At 41.9% G+C, this 21,219-nt stretch overlaps 2 protein-coding genes across 3 annotated transcripts; one reads left to right on the top strand and one right to left on the bottom strand.

The window, feature by feature from the left end:
* Positions 1 to 2,183: 2,183 nt before the first annotated feature.
* Positions 2,184 to 3,555, bottom strand: atg101 (autophagy related 101). The gene is made up of 2 exons (XM_004561635.4): positions 3,007 to 3,555; positions 2,184 to 2,929 (listed from the first exon to the last, which is right to left on the bottom strand). Exons 1-2 carry the CDS (start codon positions 3,256 to 3,258, stop codon positions 2,525 to 2,527), a joined length of 657 nt encoding a protein of 218 aa, XP_004561692.1. The 5' UTR covers positions 3,259 to 3,555; the 3' UTR covers positions 2,184 to 2,524.
* A 267-nt stretch (positions 3,556 to 3,822) lies between these two features.
* On the top strand, positions 3,823 to 20,063 carry c2cd2 (C2 calcium dependent domain containing 2). Of its 2 annotated transcripts, XM_004561634.6 has the most exons (14): positions 3,823 to 4,649; positions 4,984 to 5,079; positions 6,606 to 6,725; positions 9,742 to 9,843; positions 10,200 to 10,298; positions 11,907 to 12,015; positions 13,346 to 13,454; positions 13,539 to 13,603; positions 14,351 to 14,466; positions 14,599 to 14,761; positions 15,025 to 15,266; positions 15,585 to 15,852; positions 16,077 to 16,107; positions 18,034 to 20,063. In XM_004561634.6, exons 1-14 carry the CDS (start codon positions 4,359 to 4,361, stop codon positions 18,116 to 18,118), a joined length of 1,896 nt encoding a protein of 631 aa, XP_004561691.1. In that variant the 5' UTR covers positions 3,823 to 4,358; the 3' UTR covers positions 18,119 to 20,063. The 2 variants fall into 2 exon arrangements, with proteins under 2 accessions (XP_004561691.1, XP_004561690.1); XM_004561633.5 differs by lacking the exon at positions 16,077 to 16,107 and having other exon boundaries at positions 3,825 to 4,649.
* Positions 20,064 to 21,219: the final 1,156 nt, after the last annotated feature.

Below are 21,219 nucleotides of genomic sequence, written 5' to 3'. Positions count from 1 at the left end.
TAATTTAAAGGTTTTAACAAAAGTAGAGTATTAACTGATTTTGAATTCTATGTAGCACCGCTTTTAAATAGTTTTCAAAATAATTAGACTGTTGACAAGCAGTTGATGACCAGCTAAGGCCTGTTCCCTCTTTATTCCATGGCTAAGCTGATCTGTGATGACCTTGCATTTAGTAGTTGTTAAGTGGAACTCTCACTGTTAGAACCAAGTGAAAGCATTAGGCTGACAAAACAATCAAACAAAAAGAAAACTTTCAGAAAGAGCAAAACTTTAGAGAAGGAATGCACTGTTCAGCTCAGCAACACCAAAAGGCCAGGAAGACTACTGAAGGGGTGATCACAGAGGTTTTGTTTTTCTCACTTTGGAAAAACTTCTTCACATCTAACCAAGTCTGGAAAACTCTTGAGAAGGTGTGCGTATCTTTGTCAAAGTACACTCAAGACCAGGAAGGCCGGATTAACTTTGTCAGAAAACATGCGAACGTTCTTGCAGACTTCTAAAAAAACCAAAATAAAAAAAAATTCTTTGGACTCATGAGATTATCGTGGAGCAAAATGATGGGAATAGAAATATAATGGGAAGATGAGAAACAGCTCTTGATCTGAAACATACCACATAACCTGTCAAACATATGTTGTGGCAGGGGTATATATGGCTGCCAGTAGAACCACATCACTAGCTTTTATTGTGACTGCTGACAGATGTGTAGAGGGCTATATTCTCTGCTCAGATTCAGTCAAATGCTACAAAACTAGAGCACAGGTCGTTGTTTGGCCATTTGACAAGCCAGGAGTGGAAATGTTTGAGAAAACTCATAGGTATTGCAAATTACTTGTCTGCCAACTGGCTGACTGATTGATCCGCTCATCACTGCAGTACTTTCAGCATTACCAACGCAATGAAGTTGGGAATTCTGATATTTATTTACTGCACAAAACCTCAACTTAAAAGCAAGTAGGTGGCCCTTTCCTGATTTTAGTTTCTAACATATGTCACATTTACAAGATTTTGAGATCATCAAACAATTTTGAATATTAGACAAAGACAGTCTGAGTAAATACAAAATGTATTTAAGTGATATTTGTAATGCTTTAAAAAAAAAAGCTATCCAAACCTACCTGTCACTGTGTGAAAAAAATAATTGCTTCCTAAACTAATAACTGGTTGTGCCACCCTTGGTGGCAGGAACTGCAACCAAATGTTTGCCGTGACTTTTGATGAGTTTTTCACATCACTATGGAGGAATTTTTGACACTTCTTTGCAGAATTGTTTTGTTTCAGCCACACTGGATTGGTTATGAGCATGAACAGCAAGATTTTTTATTTTTTTCAGACTTGTTGACGTTTTTTGGATCTTTTTCCAGCTTGATAACCCACTTGTGCTTAAGCTTGCAGAACACAAATTCATGGCAAGGTATCCAAGTCCTGAAGCACTAATGCAACCTCAGACCATCACACTACCACCATGTTTGACTGTTGGTGTGATGTTCTTTTTATGAAATACTGTGTTTGTTTTATGGAAGACGTAACGGATGCAAATCTTCCAGTGATTTCTAGATTGAACAGACCCGGGTGTGGACACTGAAGTTGAACTCACTTTTCCCCAAAATGTGGCTAATTACAGTTAATTGATTCAATATGAGGCAAGAAGGAGCAATTACTCTTTCACATGGGACCAGGTATGTTGATTTTTTCCCCTTAATAAATGAAATCATCATTTAAAAACTGAGGCCAAATACTTTCACAGTACTGTACAGGGATTCAGTGATTAATGCTTTTGAATATGTTCTACACCTTGTCCCCTCAAACTAGAGAGCAGATAATTATACCCAATGTACATGTTGACCTAATGTATTCACACACATGTTGTTTTCCTCTTGGCAAGCAGACTATCCTGAAAACAGAGGGATGTTTTTCAAAGTGCAGGCCATGGTGGCAGTTTCTGGCTGGAAACAAGGGAGTGAACTTAGGAAGTGTTTGCTTTAATTTGGAAAAGTGGCAAACTGGAAATCCTGTCCTTCCCCATGTGGAAGGTCATACTCTCCATGAAACTGTGCAGAGAGGAAGTTTTCACACAGATGAGGAAATCTGTTCCCAAACTCTGCCAGATCTTTTGCATAAAACGTTTTACACTGATCCAGCGTGATAATATGGAAGCAATGTTTTGCGTCAAGAGCTGTGGCTGTAATTAAAGTAAACATTTATTGTTATTCAAAATTTACAGTAATGCACTGATGACATTATCAAGAAGAGAACATTTTAAGGAACCAAACTGATAAACACGGTTATTTGCTAGTGTGTATGAGAGAAAAGGGAAAGCTTGCACAAGCAAGAGATTGTTAAAATGAAGATTACATAATTCAGTCTCTTAAGGTACAAATGATACCAGAAGCACAACAAAGACATTAGAACACCATTATACTGACACTGCCTCGTTGTTCCGCTGTATAGCTGACAAAACATAGAAAAGAAATGACAGCAGGACCATAAACATATGAAAGATCCACACCATAAATATTTTCTCTCACAATGCTAGTGTATCCTTAATCAGCCTTCTCATAGTGGTGCTAACAGAAGTGCCCAGCGAGTCAGTGATCTGGTATGTGATTTTGTAAAGGTATGGCTGAACATCTTTAAGAGTGGTGTCAAACACATTGTCCACTTCTGACTGGGTGGGCATCTTTGGCAGGTATTCGTGGCGATTTATGACCTCAACGACGTTGATCACCTTCTCACCCAGCTTCTCACCCACTTTCTCCCTGCAGATCTGTCTCTCCTGCTCATTGGCCAGGTTGACCACATTCACCTTGATGCTCCACACTTCCCAAGGAATGCACTCGTCAGAAAAAGGCCAGCGAGACTTCTTTTTCTGGTAGAACTCCAGGGAGATCTGTCCCATGCCGTCGCTGCCCGAGTTGCTCAAAGCATCCTGCAACAAAAGCACAGCTGAAAGTACAGGCCTCACAACACGAGAGTCAGAAATCACGCGTTAAAACAGACAATCACCTTGAATTCAGACACCGCTTTCCTGATCATCCTGTCCAGCTCCTCTGAGGACACCCTGACAAAGGTGAAATCTATGAAGTCACAGTCGATGTCCTGTGTGCCCACAGTGCCGATGGAGTAGGTGCCTTCCTTTTTGTAGTGAAATTTCCCGGTGCTCCGGTGCAGCAAAATTGTGTGCAGCAAAGCTAACATAGCTTCTTCAACCTGTCTCGCCTCCACAGTTACTTCAAGAACTTCCGAGCGACAATTCATCGCGAATGTCTAGTTACGTCTGTTAACGAAGAGCAGGAGTCGAGTTCAGCGACGATAGCTACTGTATAGCAGCTAGACCACGGTAGATGACGAAGGTATACTGTTTACATTCACAAATCGGCGTGAAATATCTAATCCAGTGTGTTATTGTATATTAAAATACAAAACAGGGTTTTAATCGATAATACGCAACCTCCACATAACAGTCGTGCTCACTGAGCGTTGATACATTGTATCAAACGCAAGCTAGCTAATTGTTTACTACTACAAACAGATTAAGAACAAGACAGGAAGTGGTGGACAACAGGACGAGCTACGGGAAGTCGTGTAGTTCAAAATACCAGCTCGGATTTGTTTTCCGTTGATTTCGACTTAAACATGGACTAATCTAATCGTGTAATAGCTTAATGCTAATAAAAACAATATCCTAAAAGCCCAATTGCATCTTCAGCATGGAAAAAAGCTTTAGTTCCCTCGAGGTCTCGACAACAACAAACGTCTCACAAATGTCGCTGTGCATTCTGGGAGTTACAGTTTGTGCCACATATCCGTCTGGAAGCGATAACTTTGTACAGTCACACTGAAAGTAGTCCACCGGGTCAGGCTGCACTCTTCTCCTGCAGGATGTTTTCCCGGGAATGTTACTCTTTATCTGGATATCGTCTGTTGGAGTATGAGCACGAAGCTCGGGCATAAGTCCGTTTTGGGAAACTTTTACGGCTTAGTAGCTAACGAAGAATAGCTAGTTAACGAGCCGTAGCGAAAATTAGCTTACTAAGCTAACAATCGTATTCAATGAGAGGAGGAGTGGGCTATTCTGCAGGTTTATTTGTACGCAGGCTACCTTTAGTTTTTTGACAATGGTTTAGCTTTCCACAACCAGCTTGCGTAGTTTGGAAGCCCTGTATGGCAGCACTGAAGCATGGATAACGATAAGCAGAATTTGTATTGGAGGTGGATATTTGTCTTCTTATCATTTTTGGGCGATTGAATTTATTGATTCCACCGTTCCTTAATTAAATACATAACATGAGGTTGGCAGGAAAATTCCCAGAGGAACCGGTGTGTTAAACTCAGATCATCGATCATTTTCCCGAAGAATGTCCGACCCAGAAAGTTCCAGTTCATATTTTGGGTTGGAGGATCCGCAGTGGCTATGTATGGTCACGTTGTTTATCGCCTCCCTGGTTACTCTTATACTGTATTTCGTACAGTATTTCCAACATAGACTTATAGGAAATAAGCAGGGAGCAGCAGAAGGGGACAATGCTGCGACAGAGGAGGAGGAAGCCGCCGCTCTGCTGGGATGGGCGCTGTCACTGAAAAGCTGGAAGAGTCAGTGGAGAAGAGCTTGGTGCATAGCTTTGAATGACGAAGCAAGGAAGCGAAAGGTGAGTCTCATGACCACCAAGCCAATGCTGCACTGTGGGGCAGGTGACTTCAATAAAAGTGTAGCATATAATGCGACGAGGTTATAAAATCTCCTCTTGTGTGCTGTAAAGAAATTCCCCCCCCCCCCCCCCTTTTTTTTTTTTAAAAATCATAACCCTCAGTTTGATATTAGAGACACTGTAGTGTAAACTCTCCACCTTCCTACTTATGGATTGACGCTGCCAATGTCGTGCAAGCCCACATAATTTTGATTCCTTGGCAACATTTCGCCGAGTCTGCAAGACTTTGAGTAGGTGTTTGTTGTTTTAAAGTTTCTGCCCTGTCTCGTGTCAGGGTGCTGTTCTGCTGGCATTTGAAGAGGATGGTCTCGAGGCTTCAGATCTCACGCTTAGCAGGGTCTCCAGCTTTCAGAAGTCTGCCGGCAACAAGGTACTCACTCCATATTCTCACATTGGAAAACACCTTTGCAATGTTTTTGGCAGACAAGCACTGACTTGTCGACTTTCCAACGTTACTACAGGCTTTTCTCAGTAAATTTAAATGTTGACAAACTAATCTACTTAATATTTTATCAGCAGCAAATATGGTTGTTAATTACCGTAAACTATACTTGAATAAACCATGATGCACTTATTAGTCAGAGTGTTTGCCCATTTTTGCCAACCTGTGTTAGAAAGTATAACTAGAAACTGTAACTTGGGAGGTCAGACAGGGACACACTGCTCACTACTTTTGTGGCTTTGCAGAGATTAAATGCAAACTCACTCCTTTCTTTGTGATCGTTGAGATATAGACCAAAATACCAGGTACTCTATGGAGTCTAGGGAGTTTAATGAGCAGAGGTTTATTTTTACCACACACTGTGTGTGTGTTGTGTGTGTGTAAGAAGCTTATAAAGCTGTCACGCTCAGCACTAAGGAGGAGCAGGCAGCCAGAAATACACCAGCACCTATGGTTATGTTTAGCTTTCCTCTAATACTGTTCTTATGTCAAAGACATGCAGTCTTTGCTGAAATCAGAGTTAATTTGCTGAGTAAATATGTTTCTAAAGCTTAAACTACCTCTGATACTCAGTTCAGGTTGCATGTCATTCATTCGACTAGAGATCACAGATAATTATACTGCTTGATGCCTTTGGGATCTGTCAGAGTTGTTCTTCTTTTCCTTCCTTTCAGAGTTCAAAGTGAAGTTGTCCTGAAGCAAATGCCAGTTTTGGGTCAGTTTTATGCAAAGTCAGTATGTTAGCACATTGCTCTGGTTTAACTGGGACTTCTGCCCATCACTGGCAACTGCTGCTGAGATTATACTTTTGGTTTGTCTCGTCTTACCTTTATCCTCTAACGTCGACTTAACAATTGACTAATTTGATTTTGATAGTTAAAGATCATGTCACAAAGCACACAGAAGCTTTTCTGTGTAGCATTTGCATGTATTTGATCGGATTGGATATGCTGACGTGTCCAGGGTGTACCCTGCTTGTCACCCAAAGTCAGATGGAATATGCTATGGCCAAATCTCAAACATGGATTGAATGAGCTCTTAGGAAGATGGATGGATGTAAAGAGATATTTTATGATGTTTTGCAGAAGCACTTTGGGGTCCTATTTGAACCTCATAGCTCAGGAGCAGATGGCGAGGTCATACTTGGTGAGATATTGATGTGGAGAATTACACAGATTTGGACAGATATGTAAACTTCAGCTTGGTTGATACAAACTGCAAGGCAATAATTCTGGTTTAAAGTAAACCACATGAATGCATTATCAATGAAGCATCACACATGCATTCACATACAGCACCTTTTAGTTCAGTGAAAATTCTGGGCTTACTTTCTATTTGAATTGCATTAAAATGGTATAACCACATGAGTAGCATGCAAATGCTGTCACTGCCTTAACTCCAGGATTCTCTGGAGTTTTACTTTAAACTAATGCCTCACCTTGTCCTCCTAACAGGCCGCTTCCTGCTGTGTGGTTGGGGAGAAGCTTCAGTTCTCTCTGAGCACTGCATCGACAGCCATGGCTACAGCAGATCCTTGTAAATATACTGTGTGTATAGCTCCATTGGAGCTGCAGGTAAATACTCTTAAATTTGTGAAGTCTTAGACTGCAAGGAAAATAACACTGTTGATTTCCTTTTGTAGAATATGTCTGTAACAGTTAGACTGTAGAGTTAAATCCGTTGGAAGTCGTAGTGATTTAGTTTAATGGGAGCTTTTACTGAACATGATGTGCTGCCCAGCATTGGCTCACTGCAGGCAGCAGTATTAGATTAAATGGTTGGGGTATCTTTCCTTCCTTGGCAGATGTCCCAAACAGCTCATTAACATCCCTTTGAGGCCTGTTTCCATATAGAACTGATGAAGTTATGATCCAAATAAGACTCCCTTGTTTGTACCTGGAAATTGCAGTGATTTGCTTGATTTGTCATTATCAAAACTGTCTGCGTTGATCTCTTAAATGGAGTCCTGCAGCTCACCTTCAGCCTTTCCTAACGCTCCTCTAGCATTTTGAAATAAATTGGAGCCAAAGTTGATATGTTGGCATGTGTAATGGGTCGTGTCCGGAGGCTTTCTCCTGCTTTTAGGTTCATATTTACATGTTCAGAAATGCAAAAACTGCTTGTGTCTATGTAAGCTAATACAACTGTATTAAGGCTATTTCTAACCTAATTAACGTGCTCTTCCATTGAGGTAATTGTGCTATAAATACAACCTGAGTGTGAGAGGTTTGGAAGCTAAAGTCAGGTGTTGAGGAGGTTTTGTTTTGGTCGTGGGTTAGTCGTTGTTTCAGGGACATAAAGGAAGCCTTTTGTCTGTCTTTTTCACTCCCACTGTTTCAGCTTAGTCTGGAAAAATCAGAGAGCTTATTCAAATGTTCCCATCCGTCCACTGGAGCGTTTTTTAGCTTTTGACTCAGATCCAAGCTAGAATACTCGTGGCTCATGATAGGAGTGCATGGGCATGTGGGACAGAGGCATTTAATGGACATAATAACACGGTCACTAGATTAAGGTGCGCTGCTGAGTGTACTTTGTCTTTAAATGCACTACTGTATCACGTGACCTGATGAGGGACACGGCAGTATGACACGCCTCATAATGAAAAACTCACCAGTGATGATCTGTAGTAGATGGAGTGTGATGTCACACCTTTGTACCTTTGCCTATATGGAGCTGGCATGGCTTCATTTCAAAAGCAGAGATTATTCCTTCACTTCAGATTTGCATTTGTGTAGTTAGTGTTATACAACCAGCAAAAAGCATCACATTCTAATTACAGCGTGCTCTGGGAAATCATTCCTTACTCCTGATTTCACATCACACTGGCCATATGAATCCCATTAGAAATGTAATCGCATCCAAAGACTTCAGTTTGGAAAAGGTTAACAGAATGATGTATTCAAGATGTGGAAAAGAGTCCCTAGTTTTCTTAAGCAAGTAGCATTTCTCTTTTGTTAGTCAATAAATGAACAAAAACTTGGCCTAATGTTGTCATTAGTGGTGTCAGCGTAACACACTGATTGTATGTTATTTACGTTCAGGTAAGGGACTAAAATCCTACAAGCAGTGTTTCCCATTATCATCTCTGCCTGCTACAGTTTCATAATAAACCAAAAATATTTTTATGCTTTTCATGGTAATCTCACCCTGTAAAGTCTGCCGGTCATAAGAGAGCCAGCTGCAGACTGCAGTGAGACAGAGAAGGCAGCTAAATATGTGTTTCAGTTATTCATTTGTCACAATGCACTTAACAATTGAACTGTTCTGTACTTTGTGCCGCTGGTATAAGGTAGCAGGTTGTTTATATTCAAGAGTACTGCTGCAGGCCACACCCCTTTCCAGAAGAGGTCTGATGAGTGATGGAAAGCAGCCAGTAAGAACAGTGCATTCAGTTGATCACTCAGCAGATAAAACACCTCTTCCTTAAAAAGCTTTTCTTGGAACATGTTTTGAAGTAAAACGTATAAAGGAGAATTCACAAAGAGTTATGCATTTATAACAGGCTACTTAACTTTGTTATGTAGGCTGTATGAACAAGGACAAATAGGTGAAAAGCACCACTTTGATCTGAGGCTGAAATTGAAATAAAGAAATATAGATTAGCAGATTGGCGAGTGGTGATTAGTATTTAACGCATCAATAACATTTCAAAAGATAAAAGGTACGAGATGTGTTCCTTGTCAGTCGTGTTGTTTGTTTTTGTGAATCGAATGATGGCGCTTTGGGAACAGCATTTTCTCCTTCCCTTTTTTCCACTAACAGATAAGAAAGGAAGCACTGAGGGACTTTTTCTTTTTCTCAGAATTGTGAACATTTGACTGTCTCTTATTATGTACGTAGTTCATGTCATTTCACCATGTTAGGAACAGGAAAGACTATTTGATCACATGCTGTGGCTTTTTTTCCTGTGAGCACCTGTTTTGCACATTAAAAATCCCAGAACAGCTGTTCTTTTTAACTTCCGAGTATGGTCATGTAGTTGCATGGCAACATAAGTATGTACAGACCGCTTTGAAATGGCTTAAAAGTGATACTTTCATCCTAATAGGGCGAGTTTGTCTCACAGCTTCATTGTTGTTCGAGTTGTACTATTTGTGATAAGACAAACAGAAAAATAGAAGCTTTATTGGGGACTTGGTTGCATTCAGATATATTTGAATTATTACCGAGGGTTGGAGAGGAGCATTGAGGTTGCTTATCATAACCCGCTGCAAATCTGATGGGCTCATTGAGGGAGACGCTGCGATCCAAGGAGAAAGGGAAAACTGCAAACGGAGCATCCTTGATGCCTCTTTAGTCTGGAGAACTGCAAATTATGTTTAAAAAATGCAAAAGTGGATTTTGCATAATATGACCCCTTTCACAAAGCGTAGGTATGCACACCACCCACTCACCACCGGCTGAAACACAAATAGAATTGTGCGGGAAACACTGCGCTGATTTCGTTCCTCCACGCCCACCTCACATACTGAGCTGCTCCTTGTTTGGTGTATCGCTTCATCTCCAGAGAATCAGTTTTAGTTCATCTTTCTGTGAATTTGATGAGTACTGGATGAGTCATAGGGCAGCTCTTTATTTTCTCTTCCCCAGCTTCATCTACACATGCAGGAATCTGAAGATAAGGTCAAGGTAAGCTGGGAAGTGTCTCATCTAGAGGTGGAGGAGCTTCAGGTGATGCCCGGTTTCACTCAGGTAATCTTAAAGCAGCAGAATCGCAGATGTATAAACCTAACCAAAGGATGCGCCACACACTAACATGGAAAGAAATGTTTCGCTGTACCAAAATATAAAGAAATTGTGTGACAGACAGCCTTCATAGAAATCACTTTGTTTATTTCTTCATGTTCTTTTGTTACATCAACGTGTTTAGTCACGCAAACGAGGACGTGGAGAGGAAGATTCATTAGTTTCATTATCAAACAGTAGTCGAACCATTTAGAAACCAATAAAAATGGAATTAAAAGAATTGACATTTGTTTTATCACCACATAGAACTTTACATTTCTAGTTTTACTCGATTAATATGAGGTATAATCTCTTTCTGTCAGGACAATGCAGCCATAAAGGAGCAGCTGAAGCAGCTTTTGTGTGTGTCGCATCCCTCTGTGCTGCTGAGCTGCAGGCCTGCTCAGGCCTCAGAGGTCAAGGTGAGCGAACGAGTCACGTCTGATGTAAGGCTGCCAGACTCATAATTACTTCCACCAGAGAGGGGTGTTTGTGTCATTTTGTCCGTAAACGTGACAGCCGGGGTGTAGAGGGGGTCGTGCGAACGCTCCAGACTCACACAAAACAATTTTATGATTTGTTAGTGGAGAATTCATCTTAGAAATTACGATTCCTACAAGTGTGGTGTTTGAACTCTGACCTCTCCTTTAGGGTCAAAGTGACAATTATGCTACTTAAAACTATGTTTCTTAAAGCAGTTGTTATATTCAGAACATATAGGCATGTATGAGCGTTCTAAATATGACCTGTGACCTTTTCAAACTGTCGTAAAATGTCTTTTATCTTTAGAAACTACTGCTTGTGTTTGTATCAGTAAGTTTAGAAAATGATACCAGTATATTGAGATTTGAAATATCACATTATAGTTTGCATCTCAGTGTCACGTCTCACCTCTGATCTCATGTTTACATTCCACGCCTGCCTTTCTTTCAAGCTGAACCAAGGTGTGTTAAAGACAGAAGTGTCAAGAGAACGAGCTGCCTGGTTAGGTTGAAATATGCTGTAGTATAATGTTTTATATTTATGTCCAGTTATTTGCAAATCAGTAGTTATTCATAACCTACTCATACATAATGTTTGTATGATCAATAAACGTCATGCACGTTGCCATTATCTGACTTTTACTGCACTAAAAGCTCTATAAAAGTTTAAAAAATAAATAACAAAGAAGTATGAAGATACACAAAATACATTATGATTCCTTTAAAAGTAATGCTGCCCAGAGGGCCAGTTCCTTGGCTGTGGTTTGCGCTCTTACTGCTTCTTGTTGCAACCTTAAATAATGCTCATCTAAAGCAGCATTGATTCACTGAAGGTTATTATTCACAACCCACCATCACATGATGCTGTTTCACGTGTTTCTGATTAGATCTTACTTGATACAGGATGACAAGTTTTCTTTTTTGGTCCAAATATAGTTGTGAGTTACATGAGAGGCAGTGGGATTAACTCTTATTTTGATCAGAGGAATTTCCTTTCCTCTGATCAAAAAAGTCGATATTATTGACATTTATATATCTGGTCATCGGACCCCAAAGTTTCCAGATGATTTGAATTTTGTGGTTTATGAAATTAAATAGTCGCTTTGTGGCGTAACATTTAAAATGTTCAAGATCAATTAGCCGGCAGTTTTAGCCGTAATATAAAACAACCATATAGATTTGCATGCTGGTTAAAATAAGTCTAGTGCTTTGAAGGTATTTAAGCATTAAGCTCATCAGATACGCTGCTATTTAAATGACCAAAACAAATCACTTTTGTCTGTAGATGATGCCTGTTTGTAATGCAAATTCATCAGCGGTGCTTCTGATGCAAATTCTCCCTGATCATAGAAAGGCCAATGCAAATGATCAACATGTGAAAGTGGAAACGGGGTCGTGTTGCAGAGAGTCCTTGTTCAAACATGAAGACGCTTCTCGTTTAAAGACACTCTGCTCGTTTACGTGCTTCCAGTACTGCTCGTAATGCTGCGCTCACTAAATCTGTGCTGTAGGTTTATGTATGTACTCACTGCATGCTCTCTCCAATAGGAAAGCCAGAATAAAGTGGTATCGCCCCCAAAGCCCCCACGCGCCCATGAGTGGAAGCTGCTGGTGAAAAACATCCGAGTCACACTCAACCAGGAGGAAGATGCTGCAGGTCGGTCGTGCGTCTGCTTATAAATTAATGTTAATTCTGAATTTTTCAAGCTGATGATGTTTCCTATGCTAACGGCTACATTTAGGTCCAAGTACAGCGTGTCTAAAACTAAAGAGGTTCTGTTATGTTAAAAGCATTAGCGTCATCAGCAGGAGTGTCAGCAAAGTAGTAATAAGAAAATAATAACTGCGCTGGTTATCTGTGCACCAGCTATGTAAACTCATTCAGAAGCGCTCTATTAACAGATAATATTTACCTTGGGTCCTGCACACTAAGCTGCGGAGAAACATGAGCTTCAATATATGTCACAAACAAAGAATCCTACACCCGCCGTGTTGACTTTGTATTTTTACCAAAAGGACTTTTTTTAAAGACATCTATTGTAAAGTTGAATTAGCTCCTTTCATCAGACTGCACGCACTGTTTGCAGTGTTTAACTGCCCGCTCTTTATTTGCATTACCACGACGATGTAATGAGAAGGTTGTTTAGAGGGTAGCTGACTTTGGTAATGAATCAGCAGCAGTGGGACTGTGCTTCCAGCATGGCTGATATTTACTTTGCCAACGCTGCATGACAAGGCCCCCCCCACTCCCACCCCTCCATTTTAGGTAATCCACTGGTCAAAGCTAAACAATGATGGCAGTATATTAATAATACACCCACAACAGTAAGACAACGCCCAGCGTGGTGGTACAGACCTGCACATAAACAAAGTGCCAGGGTGTGGTCATGTATGAGGCCAGAGAGCATTTGATAGATTGTGCTGATGATAGGCTGTTAACACGATTGTCCAGTAATGAAGTCTTAGACCACCCACAACAACTTTGTTTGGGTAGTTCCTGTGATGAGTCATTCTCTGAGTGTGAGTCAGCAGTTGTCGGGGCTGCAGACGTCCCCGAAAGCGTTCGGTCTGACTCCATATTGCACAGCAGAGACATGACACAGCACTTGACACTTCACTATATACATCTTCCTTCCTTTTATTGAAAATCAGTCACTGTCTGCCGGGTGTTTACGGTCGTGCAGGCTTTTATGTCGTTTTATTCATTTGTATTGTTTTAAGTGTTGTTTAATAATTTGTATTGTAAAGCACTGAATCTTATCTGTGAGGCTTCTGATTCACAGCTTGTGGCCACTAAAATTCATATAAGTGCTTAAGAAAATGTGTGCTCATTTAGCCTCCTCTAATCTCTGCATAATTCATCATATATACTCTGTGAAGTGATCCCGTGTTTATCCATTAGAGTGAGGGAGTGGAAGTGGCTGACCACAAAAAAGAAAGAAAGAAAGCTTTAAAGTCAGCTCTTGGATGACACTTTGTGTTCGCAGGCAGCATGAACCCTCTGTGTGTGCTGCAGTTAGATGATCCTCCTCAGAGGTTCAACACTTCTGTTTCGAAGAACACGACGAGTCCTGCCTGGGACCAGCCGTTTATTTTGTAAGTGTGAACGCTGACTCCACCGCAGGTGGTTCTGATGAACAACACCGTTCACATACATGTAAAATATTCTTCTCTCACCAGTGAACTGAATGGACGATCGAAGGAGCTCAATATTCTGTTGACGAACGATGGACATCCTCCAGAGAGTAAGAAAAACTCTGCCGTGGCCACTTACCTGTCGATGCTTGTGTTGCATTTACTGTAATGAAGAGTCATGTAGTTTAGTGATCCAAGTATCGACTGTATCGATACCAAGTCGGCATCAGTATCGGATCGATACCAGCCTGGTGAGATCGATTCTTTACTTTAAGTTCCGCTCTTGTTTGCGATGCTGTGGTTTCGACAAAGAGGAAACAGCCAGGTCGCCGCACTCGCCGCTCCCGTGTCAGCGCAGAGCAGGCCCGCTTTGCTCGCCCTCCCCCCTCTTGTGTTTCGATGTTGCGCTGTCACGTGACGTGACTTTGGGGGTTGTTAAGTTGTTTACAAACATGTATGTTTTTACCGGTTGTTGAGGATTTTAATTGTAATTTTTGTATTATAGTTTCTCAACAGTACTTGTTTGTTTTACTTTGTTTAGCGGTTTGCGAGCACTTTTTATTTCAGATTTTTCTTTAAAAAAATCAATAATAAAGCATTTTCTATTTAATTATAAACTTTGTCGTAATTCTGTCCTGAGTTTTAACTGTTTAATAATAAAAAAGGAAACGTCACAAAAAACACTGAAGGTCATGAGAATGAATTGAGATGTATCAGCGATACTGGCCCGTATTGACTTGGTATCGGATCGATACCAACACATGCAGTATCACACACCACTAACGTAGTTCACACGTTGTGCCTCTCGTAGCGCGTGTTTCTGTGTAGCAGGCTAAATCAGCTGTTTTCTGTCTCAGATTCCTTACTTGGTCAGGTGTTGGTGCCTTTTGATCTTGTGAAGAAGCACCCCAAAGGACAGCGTACATTTGAACTCGTGACCAAAGATGTAGTGACCGGATCACTGACTACTGACGTAAGACCTAAAAAGCTCATTTTCTATCGCATGTTTTCCTTTAATATCACCAGATTTCGATGAATTCCTTCCATGTGTCTCTTGTTTTCATTTACACGTAGTTTGGGTAGTAACTTGAATCGTGTGTTTCAGTTTACCTACCTGGAGCCGAGTGAGGTGAGGTCTTGGCAACCTCCTACCCCAGCCTCTAATAAGAGGGTGGAGATGGACCGCACGGTCATGCCCTGTGGCACAGTGGTTACCACGATCACAGCGGTGAAGAGCAAGCCGGGTCGACCACTCCCACTCAATATAGGTAAAGCCCTGGAAACTGTGAGGCCGCTGCACATTCCTTACACAGCTGTATTGTATAATAAATGATCCTGTTAGAGTTGCTTCAGGAGTTTTTGTTTGTTTTTTGAATAGAGGGAAGTTAGAGTAGCACAGTTCCCCAGTCAGCTTTTTAGATGCTGGTTAGTTGGCAACTCAACTCGGTCATTTTCATAATTTGACAAAAATGAATGTTCTGAAAGTCCTTTACATGAATGAAACTACAGTGAGACGTTCTTGCTTCCTCAGATCCTGCCCAGAAGGCCGTGGTCAACAAGCCCAAGCTGGGGGAGCGTCGCGTCTCCGAGCAGGTGTCTATGTTAGGGGGCACTGTGAGTAAGGCCCTGTCCTCCTCCGACACTGAGCTGTTGATGCTCAATGGGACAGACCCTGTGGCCGAAGCCGCCATAAGACAACTCCACCAGTCTGCTAAACAGAAGCTCAAGTCCCCGGTGAAGAAGAGTACCATCATCATCTCGGGCATCGCCAAAGTAATTATGAGCTCCTTGTACTTGTACTTTTTCCACTTAATGTAATTCAGCTTAAATAGCACAAAAGCACAGCTGGAGCCAATCTTGCATGTTTGATACTCTGGAACTCAGATTCCTCGAGTGCTTTTTAAGCTAATCTGTTCCATAACCTGTGGTTCATAACGTCAGAGGAGAGAAGTGGATTTTAAATGGAAGCCCGTGCCTTGTCTGCAGCAGCGAGGGCCTTCTCATGTTGTTAGCACCCTTCATTGTGCCTGGGCTTTCCACACTAGCTCCACAACAAATATGGCTTTAATGGGAATGTGATTTATTTCCCAGACGCCTCTGTCTCAGGATGATGAGCTGGCTATGATGGCAGGTTACGCTGCAGCAATGGACGCATCAATGTCAGAGAGCAGCTCTACTCAGGATGTGACCACAGCGATCGCATCGGGGACTAGTACCCCTCCGGAGATGTCGGAGCCCACGGAAGGTCCCAGAGTTGAAGGGCGGCCTCCGGAGGACTGGGAGAGCCAAACTGGCGAGGAACAAGACAATGCTTCACTGTCCATGTGTGTGTCTGAGGCGAGCTGCAAGAAGAGCAGAGGTGAGAAACCTCTCGATGCATTTTTAATCTTCACAGGAGTATTATTAAACCTTACAATCCTGAAAAGGAAAATAATGCCTTTACAAGCAGAACTTGATCTGTTTTGGCTGTTTGGGGTTTGTTAGCCACTCCTTCGTTATGCACTCTCTCTTTGTGTTCTCCTTTCTGCTTCCCCTCTACTCTTTGAACCTTTCCTTTCCGAACTGTCGTCACTGCCACCTTAGAGGAAAGCAGTGCTAAGCACACATTGTATGAGTAAGTTACTTCATGAGTTACTTGTAGTATTCTTGGTATTCTAATCGCTGTAGTTTCTGTTAGCAGTAGAATAGATAACAGTGTTTTTCTACAAGGTGAGATTCACTTTTGTAGTTCCTCTAAAATCAGTTTGCAAAAAAAAAGCTCACAAAATTAAAGGAATACTTTGAAAAAACATCAGCTCTGATTGGAGAAAAAATCATGCTGATATCTTTAGTGACACTGGGTAATGTGTTAGGGATGAAAGGGTGCCGCATCGTTTGATGAAACTGAAAATGATCAACCAATTCAAAGACGGCCCAAAAATCGAAGACTGGAACGACTCAAAATGGTCCTCAGTCATTTGTATGGCGCCCCCTTGTGTTTGTAGGCATGACTGACAACTTCAGGGCTCCTAATGAGGTGATGGATGGTGTCCCGGGGATCTCCTCCCAGATCTGGACCCATCACTGGTAGAAATGGGGGCTGTCTCATTGTTGCCCGTCTTGTGCTCTGTTAACTTCATTTCCTGACCAGATCAATATCCCAGAAGTTAAGCTGAATTATTTAACTTATTCTGGTTAAAAAGTGTTCCTTTAATTTTTTCTGAGCAGCGACTGTCTTTTATTTGTGGCTGTACAACACAGATGAAGTGCCGTGAATGTTTCGGTATTTATTTCACTTGCAATATGAAATATTAGTCACTTGGCAGGTGCTTTCGGACCACAGGAACTTGATCATAACTCTTTAAGCCATGTAGGAGTTCTCCAGTATTTCGTGTCTTTAAACCATAAAAGCTCTTAGAAACCTTTTTGTATCGCCTTCACTTCACTCTCTGTCACAAGAGGAAACTTTGAGTAAAAAACATCAGCTGTATAAGTAACACATAGCTATAACATGCTAACTGCTGCTTCAGTAAAAAAAAATGGACAAACTGAAGTTTAGAGGAAACGCAAGAAGATGTTTACTCGCTGAAGAGCAAGTTTGCCCGTATTTCCTCTGAAACTGCTGCCTGGGGCATCCACACATGATGGAGCAATGTGCAGCAGAAATGTAGAAGCTGACAAGAAAATACAACACCTGACAGACTGTGTGTCAGAGCAGCACACACACAGCTCCACCGTTTGGCTGTGACGCTGCAGAATCATAGCAGGTGAAGAGCGCCACTGCGAGCCCCTCCTCCTCCTCAGGCTGGTTGTAACCGTTGAGCTTATCAGTTTTAGCGCCTGACACGCTACCACTGAAACCCGGCAAACACACATCTCTGATTACAACGCCCTCAGTCATTTGTAGCTTTTGTTGTGCGACGTGTCACACATTTTTAGAGGTCCTATTGCACACAGAACGAAGGCTCTGAGGGTCGCTCCCTCCAGTGGGCGGTTCCCCTCGTGTTTGGTCCAAAAGCATCTAGAGAAGATCTGATGCTGTTCTGCGTTCTTCTTTAGGAGTGTGCTACAAATTGAGGACACGAATGCCTCCTTTTTTCTTTGTCATTTATTTGTTTTGATACTATTTAGAGTTTCTATTGTTTTGTACTGACTAAACTAATCCACTGATACTGAGGATAACACAGGAGCTCCTTAAGTGTGGAAGCAGAGGAATGGTGCTTGTAGCCAGGCTGGACTATGAGGCTGCTCTCTGTTGGTACAGATTAGTATGTGTTAGCTGGTGATTAAACACAATATTACAGCTCTGCTGCTATTTAAGCCACATTTTTCATCCAATCCACAGCAAGTGTTTCACAGTAACAGTTTCCAACTAACACCGATTCTGTACCACTGCTGCTTTAGCTTTTGATTTGTTTATTTTAAATGAGTTTTTCCATTACTGCTTAGGCCAATACTACTCGTGCCTGTTTTTTATCTGTAGTAATGACGTCTCCTTGAGTGGTGTCACTTTGACACTATCCACGTCTCAGGCTGCTTCCTTTCCTCTTCTTTGCCACAGGCAGCTTCCTGCAGAAGAGCGCCAAGCTCTTCTTCCGACGTCGTCACCAGCGCAAAGACCCGGGGATGAGCCAGTCACACAATGACCTGGTTTACCTGGAGTCTCCGGCCGCAGTGGAGCGAGCGAGCCGAACAGCCACGCTCAGCCGCATGCTCAACCGCAAGAGTAAGAGTAAGAGTAAAGCCAACGGCTCTACCTCTGTGGGGGAGCCACATGCGTGACCCCCCCACTGTCCCTCGCTCACCTTGACCTCAGTCCCTACCACTTCAACTACCATCATCACCTCCACCTCAAATTGCACTGGCAAACATCTTGGCTAACCTACTCCCCTCTAATGGCTGACCTGCATACTGGGGCTGCTGCACTGTGGATGGGCAACAAAAAAAAGTGATATTTTAAGGCTTCAAATAAGAAGCCACCAACAGCAAGCGTGTGCATGTGTGGATGATCCTGGCCTGGATTGATTTCAGAGATTAGTCCTTTTTATTTGATTTTATGCAACATTTCAAAATCTTTAAGTGCTTTTACGGCTGTGTTATGGACAAAAGGGACCGCCGCGCGCCATCACTCTTTACCTCACTGAAAGCTGAGGGCGGATTCAAAACTCTCCCTGCTGTAAACCGTAAGTTGCCTACGGTGACTCAACAGGACCAAAGACGAAGAGCCGAGTGGTGTTTGTATGATTTGCACAGTTTTTAGTACCTTTTAAATTAAAGTGCAATGACAGGAGCAACTCTTGTGCAAGAGACTGTAGTTCATTCACAAAGGGAGACGATCGTTTCACTGCAAGACTGCTGTACATGGGAGCAGCATGACTACTTGTTGACACTAATATGAAATCATTTGTTTATTACTCGATGATATTCCCAAATAAAGCTAGATCCAGTGTGTTCATGACATGTGTAAGACTAAAAATTTCTGCCTTGGTTGTCAATTTCAAAAAAGAAGCAGGGTGTTTTCGAATCATATGCAACTGTCTCCTGTTGTACACTACCGTTCTCAGCAGAGTTGTTGTTGTGTCGAAAGGGAACTGAAGCTTTATCCAGGGACCGCAGCGAGACACGCGGCCATACTTGTGCTAATAAAACGGATCCTTCCTTACATTTCAATAGCATGAACTGCTCTGTCATTTTACGTGTTTCTAAAAGATGTGCACATGAACAAAAGAAAAGTGTGAACACCTATGACAGCAACCAGGTCTTGTGGCTGCTGCTTTTTTTTTTTTTTTTAAATCCAGCTAATGATTGTATTTTTTGTCCTCCTGTGAGCAGCTTGTTTCTGTACATCATGTTAACTACTGTTTGTTATTCTGCTCAGAGAGCTGAATGGTTGCCTTACAGTTATTCTGTGAATGATGTCCCAGCTGCTCGAGTCTTGTTCCTCAGCTTGACATGACTTTGGCTGCAGCCGCTATCAGACAAGTGGGCCTGAGTGTCTGTGGTGACCTGTTGGATTGGCTCTGATCAGGCAAGCATACCACTGTGTTTCTGCATCATCAGCAGTTTCTATAATCAATAAGCCTATGCACTTAACATATCTGTTGACTGGGTTGTTTACAATATTCGACTACCTGAGATATTAAAACACTCTTGCTCTTCACAATAATTCTCTTCTGCGGATCCTGCGTGGGTGTCTTTGTATTCATAATTACACGATCTGCTTTAATCCACCGTCACTGACTGTTGTCTGTTTAAAAACAAATAAAAGAGAAAATCATAGAAAGAAAAGGCCGAGAAAATAATCATTCAGACAGAAGCACCTTCCAACTCTGAGGAGAGGAATAGAGGGAAACTGATTGTTTTAAATCGAGCTCAGCTTCTTACAGCCTGCAAGCGTTAACTGCTGTCGTGCAGTAAGCAGTGGGGCTGTAGGAGATTAATGAATTGCTTCCTGATGTTTTTTGTCTTTCTGCTCTGTGTGCGCAGAAAGTGGCTGATTAACTGTTGCTGCAAAGCGTCAGTCACTTCCTTGCAGGGACTGTAACTACTATACATACTGAGTTAAGCAATAAATATTGATTGAATAACTAAGACTGTGGTGATGTCGATGTTCTGGCTATCACGTGACCCGTTCATCTGATTTGCTGTTTAACTTTTATGCTACTTTAAACATCTGCATCAGAAATGCGCTCACTGGACACTTTATTAGGAACTCTTTGCCAATACTGCTGGACCGGCTTTGGCCTTCAGAACTCCATTAATTCTTCACACCAGTGAAGTGTTGGAAACATTTCTCAGAGATTTTATAACTCCTCTCACAGTTACTGCACATGTTCCACCACAGCACCACGGGGCTCTAATGGATTGACTGTGAAGCCTGAGTGCAGTGAACTCATTGTCAAGAAATCAGTTAGACATGACATGAGCTTTGTAGCACGGTGAATTATCAACATGGATACACTGTGGTGATAAAGGCTGGGCAGCAACAATGCCCAGATGGGTTCGGGCATTTAAACGATGCCAAAGTGTTAACAAACTATCCCACACAACGTTACATCCCCACCAGCTGCCTGAACCATACAAGACGGAGTGGATTCATGCTGCCGTGTTATTTATACTAACTTCCACATCCACACGTGGTTGCAGAAATTGAGACTAGGCTATGTTTTTGTGAGCCTGCGCAAATTGTACCCTTGGTTTCCTGTTCTTTGCTGACAGCACGGCACCCCGTGTGGTCTTCTGCTGCTGTGGCCAACCTGCCTCAGGGTTTTGCATTCAGAGATGCTCTTCTGGTTGAAACAAGTGGTTATTTGATTTACAGTTTTCCAGTCTGGCCATTCAGCTTTAACCTAGAATAAACATCACTGGATATTTTCTCTTTTTCTGACTTTTTCTCTGTAAACTGTAGAGATGGTCGTGTGGGATCAGCAGTTTGTGAAGTACTCGGACCAGCCTGTCTGTCACCAACAACAAAGCCACAATTGTGGAGATCCCTTTAATCACCTTTCTTCCTCCTTCTGATGTTTGGTTTGAATTTCAACAGACCGTCTTAGCCATCTGTACATGCCTCAACACACTGAGTTGCTGCCATGTTATTGGCTGACTGGATCTTTGCATTAATAAATGAATGAAGCAGTTGGATGTAGCAAAGTGGCTGGTGAGTATATTGTGCCTTTTATGTCTATATTTTTCTAATCCCCTAGAACAACTAGTAAATGTCTGTTGTTGTCAGACCTCAAACAATTAA

This window comes from Maylandia zebra, linkage group LG10 (genome assembly GCF_041146795.1).
Source record: "Maylandia zebra isolate NMK-2024a linkage group LG10, Mzebra_GT3a, whole genome shotgun sequence".
In the NCBI taxonomy this organism is placed as follows: Eukaryota; Metazoa; Chordata; class Actinopteri; order Cichliformes; family Cichlidae; genus Maylandia; species Maylandia zebra.
Note: the sequence above shows the minus strand (reverse complement) of the source record. Positions and strands in the feature narration are given on the sequence as shown.

Bases quoted from the DNA above. Each gene is read 5' to 3' on its own strand.
- atg101 (XM_004561635.4), bottom strand. From the start codon at position 3,258: ATGAATTGTCGCTCGGAAGTTCTTGAAGTAACTGTGGAGGCGAGACAG. The intron at 2,930-3,006 runs GTGATTGTCTGT...CTTTTGTTGCAG, and splicing joins AAGCGGTGTCTGAATTCAAG to GATGCTTTGAGCAACTCGGG.
- c2cd2 (XM_004561633.5), top strand. From the start codon at position 4,359: ATGTCCGACCCAGAAAGTTCCAGTTCATATTTTGGGTTGGAGGATCCG. The intron at 14,467-14,598 runs GTAAGACCTAAA...CGTGTGTTTCAG, and splicing joins CCGGATCACTGACTACTGAC to TTTACCTACCTGGAGCCGAG. The intron at 15,853-18,033 runs GTGAGAAACCTC...TCTTTGCCACAG, and splicing joins GAGCTGCAAGAAGAGCAGAG to GCAGCTTCCTGCAGAAGAGC.